We start from the raw sequence: 9,171 nt of genomic DNA, 5'->3' as shown, positions 1-9,171 counted from the left end.
TCAAGTCTCACATTTCTTCCTCAGCTGTTCAGAGAGGCACTTCTTCTGCCAACCAGCATCTCTTCCAACCATGCCGTAACAGGTTCCGGGGCGAGCTTACTGGGCCTCTGTGAGCTATCACAATGATCCAATCGATGCCCAATGTCAGAGTCATCCATACCGACCAGGATTAGCGATATGGCCGCTTAGAAGATGTAGGGGTCTGCAAGGTACCCGCGACCAGACACCAAACGATGGCCATTCATCGCTCAACACAGCACGCAGCACCACATTGCATTGAGCGAGAATAAGACAGCACGGGACGGGATAACCTGGTCTCACAGCAGCCTCACACTCTCCAATTACGCGTTTCTTTTTCGCTCAAATCCATTGATTCAACGACAGTCAATTATTCTGGAACACATCTAATAGCGCCTCAGCCATCACTCACTTAGCCGAAGCCGAGACCCCTTTACAACAACAACAACAACAACAGCCTCAAAACAAAGACAGAACTTTGATAACATGTCCTAGTGTGATTGAGTGAGAGCGCATTACTACCTATGCAAGTAAACCACGCAATCGCCTATTTTAGATCAGCTACACAACTTTGCAGCCCTCCCGTAGCCTTAGTACAGTATAACGTTGCCGCCACTAATTTCAATACACGAGAACGTGTATCAAACTCTGTTTTTTCTCTATTCGTATCATCATCACTTCGTCACCATGAGTTTTACGTGCTTGGACGGAATACTGATGAGCAAATAAGCACTCGTTCATCTTTACTCCCTCTGGCTTTGCAATTCAAGACCAAAACCTCTTCTCGAAGTAATTATGAGTTTACAACTACTGAGTTAGTGGTTCCCTAGCTCTGGGTCAAACTCAGATGATGATCTCCCGATAGGCTGTGCTTAATTGAGACCTTTTTATGCGAGCTCTTACACTTTATCACATTCTTAACCAAGGTCCACCACGGAACCTATTTCTCCCTTACATGAAGCACCGCGAAATACGAAATGCTTCTTTTCGTTTCCCCAGCAAGAACGAGACAGTCATCTTGGCAAAGACGAAAAAGAAAAATTAGAAATTGTCTCAGTCTTCATATGATTATCGCGAATCTTTACAGAGTACAGAGCGATCTGTGGGATATCCATCTGCCCTGAAGATCTACCCGCTCCCGAACCTAGGGAGATTTTTATGCTGGGATACATGCAGGGATCGGACTTTGGCCTGCTCTGGTGTTGAGCCGGCTAAGGCAACATCAAGCACACGAGATACTCCCCGTTTGGCTTATAGGGAGACTGCATAATAATGAAAACAAAAAGGAAGATATATCGCATGTAGATGACACCGGGAAGGCTGCACGTACCCTTCCATCCCGGCCGGGCTACGGTGCCATAGTGAGTCCACGTTCTGCCCATAACATGGCCTCTCTGAACGCTGCAACTAACTGTACATAGTTGTCACCGCTCTAGACCCATGTCCTGGTCTGCCGATGCCAACTCATCGGGCAACCCCTTGCTGCTGCATTTTCCTCCACGTTGATCAGTGTGCCGTGTGGTTAGTGGGGACTTCTTTTCTTTTCCCTTCTCCTGATGATGAGGCGGGAGACAGGAACGAATAGCGGTAAAGTAATTTTTTATCGTCTTTTTCCTGCGCCGCTTCTGTAGATTTTCGAAGCTGGCAAGGTGACGAAATACCCAGACGAACAAGCAACAAACGCTTATTGAGGACGGGTCTGACATAGGTAGGGCACACAAACAACGCACAATGGGAAACGAGAAAAGGTGCACTCCCTCTAGCTCACTCCGTACTGGACATCCCAACTGCCAACGGTTGAGTGCATGCAGCAAAAGACAACGCCGCGTTGTTCTGAAGTGGATACGTAACCCTTGCTAGGCTGGAGTATGGCGCATTTGGCCCACAAAGCTTGAAGTTTGCTCTGCAACCACACGTCTGATGAGTCAAACAGTCACTGTTCGATCAGGTGGCTGGTAAATGGGAGAACTGAGAGGGCTGGCATATGCCTCTCATGGACGGATTATGGTAGCAAAAAGCAATAACGAGTTGGCATAACATCGGGTTTTTAGATTCTCCTTGCATGACTCCATTTGCCATATGCTGAACTATACAACCTCGCTCGCGTTAGAATTACAAATGAAGACATATTCCATTTTGCCTCTTCTGCCCTGGAAACTGTGTAGGATTGGCCGTTGGCCAAATGCTCCACCGTCTGGTGATAGTCTTCCAACGCGTTGAGAACGTGGCAGTGGATGCGCGTCCGTCACCGTGGGGTTTCTCCCATCACTCAGGGCTTTCTGCCCCTCACAGGTTGCATAGGAGACTTTCCGTAGTCTCTGCTACCACTGGCTTGATTCGCCAAATCTGACCCGTGGGATGCTCCTTGACGTCCACGTTCTATCACCGAGTCCTAAATATCAACGGCAAGAGACCCCGTTGCTTACGCAAGAGTCTCAGAAGCAGCCCTCCCCCATCATTAGAATTTCCAGGTCGAGTATCGCTGTCTGCCGGTTTGGTCATGCATCCTTGACGGCCTGAGTGTCACTTCCTCAAACTTCTTCATTCTCCCAATCTGCTTCGCCGAACATGGGGCCCTTCCTAGTTCCGCCGCTCACCTCTAACTTCTCAAGAAACTCCGGTGGCACTGTGGGGATATACTTGCGCTCTCGCTCACGGTTAACTCCACCAAGTCCAGCGCCGTAAGTTACGAGCATGTCAGTTACCGACGGCAGCACGAAAGGCAACATTAGGGCGGGATCCAGCAGCAGATGCTCTGGCATGTCATCATCTTCGTCCCAATCATCTTCTGGAGGACTGGCAGTACTTCCAGGAGTGGCGAGATTGTTCCCGTTTGACCGGCCCTTTACCGGTGTCACTGGCGTGCTGTCCTGTCCTGACTTTTGTGGTGAAGGTATACCACTCCGCCGCCTCTCCCGTTTGAGCGCCGCCTCTTTCTGTAGATTGATCAAGTATTTCATAGCACTTTTTGGCAATCCCTTCTCGCCCACTTCTGGCCTGTAGTGGTTGGCTGAGTGGATGAGTTGCTGAGGACTCAGTCTCTTGAGCTGCTGTAGTGTGATAACTAGAGCCTCCATATCATCTCCATTAAGTGATGAAAAGCACTGGAGCCATTGGAGCAGCTGGATTACGGGGGCCAGATGTCTTCGAGCAGCGTCCATTGTCGACTCCCCTGAAGAGCGCATTTCACCTCCTTCAAAGTGCTCTGCCTGTCTGTTATTCGTCCGAGCCCAATCTTCTAGGATTGAGATATTCATTCGGATCTGCATGGCCTTTGTTCTGGCCAAGTACTTTCGATTTGACATAATGCGGTTGAAGAGCTCTGCTCCAATCCAGTAAATAAGCTGGGAAATGATTTGCGAAGTGATCACAGAGTGGATATCGTAAAGGTCGAGTACAAATAGAGTAGAGGAGAGAAGTGAGGTGACGTTTCGGGGGGCTGGCTTTGCTCGCTGCTTCGGTGATGGTGGTCTGAACCGCTTTTCTAGTGGCTCCTCTTTGACTTCTTTCTTTCGCTTGAAGAGCTTCCACTCATTTTGGAAAGTAATATCCTCGAATCCGGGAATGGTCTCGTGTTCCAGCATGGCTACGTCCAAGACCTTGTCCAGACGTCGCTCAGCATCTCGCACAATAAGAATAAAGATCTCATTTATCAATTCAGCCAGCTGCGCCTGGAACTCACCCGTTGCCTCGAAAAGCCCAGGGTCTTTCTTCAGGTAGTGAAGCAGTAGGGTGGCGTTCGAGATCCAAAAGGCTAGAATAGTCATGTCCCACTGACACCTCTCAACAACGTCATTGATGTAATCCATCGCTGACACCAAGAGTCGCTCCAGAAGTTCGGGGCTTGAGTGATAATGCGCATATCGTGCGCTAAGGAATATCATATTGGCTGGCACGGGTTTCTGTGTCGGTGATCTTTGCGGCGTCATATTGGTAATAACGATGTCAAGGATGCGTTCAAGTTCGTGTTCTTGAAAAACAAACATTTGATCGTGTAAGCAGCGATTCCAGTCGAATTCTTGCTGCTCTTCCTCAAACTCATCGACAGGCTGTACTATCAGTCAGCCCAACAGCTCTTCACCATTTTGATATGGACCCTACCTCGGGTTGGTCATCCATACCCACGTTTCCCAGGTCAACCTCTAGATCACGAGCACTCTCCATCATCAGCCTTCTTCGCATCTCATTCTCGGCCATCTCTTCTTCGAATCTATCCTGGGAGAATCCAGGTCGGTAAAAGTCATCCGTTCCGGCGCTTCCAATATTGTAGCCATTGTCGTGGAGATAGAACGACATCTCGCTATCCGGGGGAACAAAGTCGAATGCTGTTCGTCCCGACGAGGTCTTTTGGTCGGAGGAGGCATTATTATCGAGGAGTAGTTTAGCAATACCCTTGTGTCGATTTGTCATGGCCCACATTAGAGCTGTCCATTGATTGCGGTCTTGTTTGTTTACGTCGGCACCTGCATCGATCAATGCTTGAACAACAGGTTCATGGCCCTAACTGGAAGTTAGTGACTTATGTGCAACATATGGCGGCTCACCCACAAAGCAGCTAGCATAGATAAGGGGCGGTGTTCCATCCTCGTCTTCAGCGTCCAAATCAAGATAGTCTTTTGCCTTCCCATTGAGAAGCTTTCGAATTCTGTCGACATCGCCGTTACTTGCAGCCATGTTGAGGGCCTTTTGTAATTTCTCCTTCTTCTCCGCCTCGGACAGGCTTTCACTATTCACAACCTCATCTTCGTTCTCGAAAGCAGGAGCTGCTTGGTGCGCTGCCTGGGCGGCCAGCATTTCCATTAATCGCGTGTCGCTGTCTTTGGGTCCTTTGGTAATGTCATCCTCGTATTCGGGGTCGTTTAGCGACAGATTGCCGAAGTTAAGAGGCTTTGCTATGGCTGGTGTCGTGAGGAACTGGGACTGGCCTGTTACAAATATGTCAGTGACGTGTCGGGTTATACCAGAAGCGCAAATGCAAATGCGCAGTGTCGATGCGACGAACCTTGCCAACCATCGTACATCTCGGTCTCGGTGATGAGGTGCTCGTTGGGCACATGCCTTCTGTCATCGAGAGATCTGGGTAGATCTGCAGGGAGAGTGCGAGGCTTCTCCTCAGGCGGTCCTTCGGGGTTGATAGAGTCCCCTAGATCCATGATGGAGGGAGGGGCAGAGACAGATTCAGATTCGTCGCGTGGTTCATGGAATCTTGCAAGAGATGGTTTGGCGATAAAGAAATGTAATCGTGTTAGTTCTCTATTGTTTTGTCGGTAAGTAGGCGTTATCGGATCGAGATATTGTTGGAGCTGAAGTTGGTTGCTTGTGTTGATGTCGTCTGAGTTGCCCTACCCACTTTGTCCCTGGTGAAGTCGTGGAGAAACCGTCATTCCGCTTAGGTTTTGGAGCTGCTCCGCTAAGAGATACCGCCTAACATTATCACTTCTACGGAGTACCTACAAGGACACATACAAGAATGTCGTCACCGAGGTACAGCCACAGCATTACTGGATATAGTTTTGTACCTAATCCGGTATTCCCTAAGGTCTCTGCTTCAAATAAAACCGATATGATCCATAGACATGGCACCTAACGTTTGTGATGCGTGAAATAAGACGCGAATTGTTTGAGATTGACGATGTATCCACCTGATAGTAAGATGATTTTCAATACATGCCAATCTTAGTTATGCTAATTAATTTCATTTGTATTCATCACGAACATATCCAAAGTTCGTCCGCCGAGTACCCTAGACAGCTCGCTTGCCAAATGCCCGCAATCGCTTCACTCCACCATCAGGAATCATGATAAGCTTTACGTGGGTCACCAGAGCCTTCTTCTCCTTCTCTTTGCTCTCAAACTCATGCTCCTGATCGGGTCCTGTCTTGCTGGGGGGTACAAAGACTCTCCAGGCTGTGGCATCTGCGACAGGATCGCCATGGCCTGTCCACTCACAACCTTCAATTGAGACCTTTTGAGGATAGTTGCCTCTAAAGTGCGCAGTGTCGACAACCCAATTCTCGATGTATCCAGGGGCACCGAGCTTAATGATGGCGAAATCTGTATGGTCTTTTCCTCGTGATCGCTTTGTCTCCCAACCGTCGCCCATATCCTTTCCTCGGCCAGGGATGATAAGGTTGTCCTTGGTTCCAAAGTGTTCGTCGCTGCACGACACAGCAATACCACCATTTTGAGCTGCAGCAAGATCGAAGATGGCATCCTTGTCTTCAGGAAAGACAGGGACGGCGTGCCCATAGAGACGGAATCGTGCGATACCACCATCGGGGTACATGTTGAGCCTCACATGCGTGTATGCCTTTTGGCTAGGAGTCTTGAGCTTCCAGGCAAATCGCTGAGAAGCACCACACTCCTGGATCCCGAGGATGGTCTCCCATTCTCCTCGATCTCCTCCCCATGAAACAACCTTGGCATCATCTTGGCTGAAGACACCTTCGACGGAGATAGCAGGAGCATGGTTTCCGTTGAAGAAGGCTGTATCGATCTCGACTCCTTCAATCGTGCCAGAGGCGACGCCCAACTTGATTATGGCGTAGTCGAAGGGCTCCTGATTGTGCCGTCGAGTCTCCCAACCATCATACCAAGCACCTGTGAAGACCATCTTACCTGGCTGAGCAATCGGAGCTCTGGGGTTCAACAAGTTGGACGCCTCACAGAACCATTGGTCAGAGTAGCCAAGCACTTGGCCACCAAGACCACTGGAGATAAGATCTGTAATTGTTCAGCATTGTTACCACGGGTCAGTGTAAATGAGCACATATAAGTCATACCAATACAGGTTGAACGGAAAGTCTTGTTAATGTCGTCTGGACGAACCGTTGCGACCTCGACATTGTCGAGCTTGTATTCGATTTCGTCAGCAATGGAAGTCATGATGTGTGTGTTAATACAATGTCGAATGAAAGTCTGCGGATCTAGAGTTCTCTTGAACTTGGGGGTTGAACAAGTTTGTAAGACGGTCTTATCGCCTTATTTCTTTCGGATGAGAACCATGATCTGTTCTATTAGTCGGAGAACGGGAGATCGGCCACTTCCGAACTGCCCACTGATATGGCGTTAATATTGGATCATGGCAAATGCTTCCGGGTTTTTGGTCTGATCTCTTATTTTTATTGGACGTTTCGGTACTGCAGACAATCTGATGATCCTCTTACGTACGATCCTTCACCAATTCCAACCTTTATTGTGATGCAGCTGCAGATAAGTCTGGAGTTTCGGCTGGCCGCCGGCCGTGTGACCAATTGCTGTCCCGTCGCCGGCTTCGGGGCAGTGGAGGATTGTGTCGTTTAGCCGTCCGGCCGTTTTTCAGGGACCTTGAAAACAACGACGGACCAACCAGAGCATCGTTTGTGGCGGGTCAATTTAGCGATAGTTGAAGAGCTAATCTAGTAGCTTAAGCTGCTTGCTCGATAATATCGAGTAATAGATACTAGTTATGCCAGGTTTATACATAGATCATCTGCCAATACTTCTGTTCCAGTTTCATTTCCCTCTTCCTTGAATACCCTAGACATTGACGCGATTACTGCGCTACATGATGTATCCGTCACTCTACCCCGCGCTATTGCAAAAGGATGACCTGTGATTGGCCAAAGCTCAGTCATCTCATTGACGTCAACGGTGATTGCAAATAGAAGCGAAACGAAAACACGAATCTGTCATTGTAAACTTCTCACTTACATACGTGACATATCTGCATTTGCGAATACCCTCCAAGTGCATGCGCAGTTGATAAGCCCGGAGCGTGAATAAGTGGCTATAGAGTTCGACTCTGCACCTCTTTACCTACTATTTTGGTTGCAGATCGTACACACAGAGCTTGAGTCTCACGCTCAGAAGACAATCCTTCCTGCCAGTTCACCTCACAATGGCGAGTGCTACAGGTGTCCCAGAGCGATTCCCTCCAATCGAAGATTTGTCAGCCAGAGAAACCGAGCCTCTCCTCGGTCGACCCGGCGATGCTGCGCAAGAAGATGGTGTTCCCTTGATCAAGAATCTCGTTCTCGGTAAGCCTCGAATTTGCAAACAACCGACATATAGCTGACTGTACGGTATATAAGGTACTGGGATAGTAGCTCAGCTAGGCGTGGTCCTACTCACTATTCTGATCTGGGCAAGCGTCCTCTCTAAGCCTTTGATCCTCTTCTCAGCTCACCCACTCCTTCAATCTCTCGCGGTTCTCACCCTGGCTCAGTCTGTTCTGAGTCTGCAGCCGACTCATACGGCAGAACAGAAGCGTGTCGGCCAGCGCGTACATGCCAGTCTCAACCTCGCGGCCTTTTTGGTTCTTGTTGCTGGCGTGACCATCATCGAGTACAACAAGATTGCAAATAACGGTCCTCACTTTCACTCTGTCCATGGTTATCTCGGTGTCATCACTTCTATCGTTCTTCTCCTCCAGTACGGCGTTGGTTTCACCATGTGGGCTACGCCAGCCCTGTATGGCGGCGTGGACAACGCCAAGGCTGTCTGGAAGTATCATCGCTGGAGCGGATATATCATCTTTGTTCTGCTCTTGGCTACCGTAGTTAGTGCTGTCGAGACAGACTACAACTACAATGTGCTCAAGATCAAGCTGTGGGCCGTGCTCTTGCTGGCTATTTTCACATTGGTGGGTGTTGTGCCTCGGATTCAGAAGCACAAGCTTGGTTTCCCAGGTCCTGGCTCGACTTGACCGTCCTTGGTCTGCATCGCTTGACCACTGCTGGAAACCCGATCACATGGAATCTGTAGGTACTTCCATGTGCGATGAGTTCGCGAATGGCCTTGGAACACGGCGTCTGGTGTATGTTCTCAGTGTTTGGAACCGTCCTGAAGCTTTTGTACTGTGCCTCTGGCACAATTGTGAGGAATTTACTGGGAGTAGTCGCGCCTTTCGCCGCTACCAGCGAGCGACATTTCATCATGTTTAATTCAATTCTTTTTTCCCGAATTTTTTATTACCTAGGCGTCGGCGCTCAACTATCACAATATACTCAATTTACCAGTCTCACGATGCAATATGGGAAATATGTCTGAGACGAAACTAGCAACTAAGTGCTCTCGACTTCTGAGTTGTATCGACCTCAAGAGCTACAGTGTTGCGTATCATACTGACCATTCAAAGACTCGTAGTCATAGATTCGCCCTTTCTTCAGGGCA

At 48.9% G+C, this 9,171-nt stretch overlaps 3 protein-coding genes; 1 reads left to right on the top strand and 2 right to left on the bottom strand.

The window, feature by feature from the left end:
• Positions 1-2,549: 2,549 nt before the first annotated feature.
• Positions 2,550-5,171, bottom strand: FFUJ_13185 (uncharacterized protein; the record flags this gene model as incomplete). XM_023575838.1 has 4 exons in its annotated part: positions 2,550-4,067; positions 4,120-4,518; positions 4,567-4,943; positions 5,021-5,171. The coding sequence occupies 4 exons, from the start codon at positions 5,169-5,171 to the stop codon at positions 2,550-2,552; spliced, it is 2,445 nt and encodes an 814-aa protein (XP_023429089.1).
• A 590-nt stretch (positions 5,172-5,761) lies between these two features.
• FFUJ_13184 (probable allantoicase) lies at positions 5,762-6,903 on the bottom strand (the record flags this gene model as incomplete). XM_023575837.1 has 2 exons in its annotated part: positions 5,762-6,741; positions 6,801-6,903. 2 exons carry the CDS (start codon positions 6,901-6,903, stop codon positions 5,762-5,764), a joined length of 1,083 nt encoding a protein of 360 aa, XP_023429088.1.
• A 994-nt stretch (positions 6,904-7,897) lies between these two features.
• On the top strand, positions 7,898-8,704 carry FFUJ_13183 (cytochrome b561-like protein; the record flags this gene model as incomplete). XM_023575836.1 has 2 exons in its annotated part: positions 7,898-8,036; positions 8,091-8,704. The coding sequence occupies 2 exons, from the start codon at positions 7,898-7,900 to the stop codon at positions 8,702-8,704; spliced, it is 753 nt and encodes a 250-aa protein (XP_023429087.1).
• Between the last annotated feature and the right edge of the window lie 467 nt (positions 8,705-9,171).

This window comes from Fusarium fujikuroi, chromosome FFUJ_chr04 (genome assembly GCF_900079805.1).
Source record: "Fusarium fujikuroi IMI 58289 draft genome, chromosome FFUJ_chr04".
Lineage (NCBI taxonomy): Eukaryota > Fungi > Ascomycota > Sordariomycetes > Hypocreales > Nectriaceae > Fusarium > Fusarium fujikuroi.
Note: the sequence above shows the minus strand (reverse complement) of the source record. Positions and strands in the feature narration are given on the sequence as shown.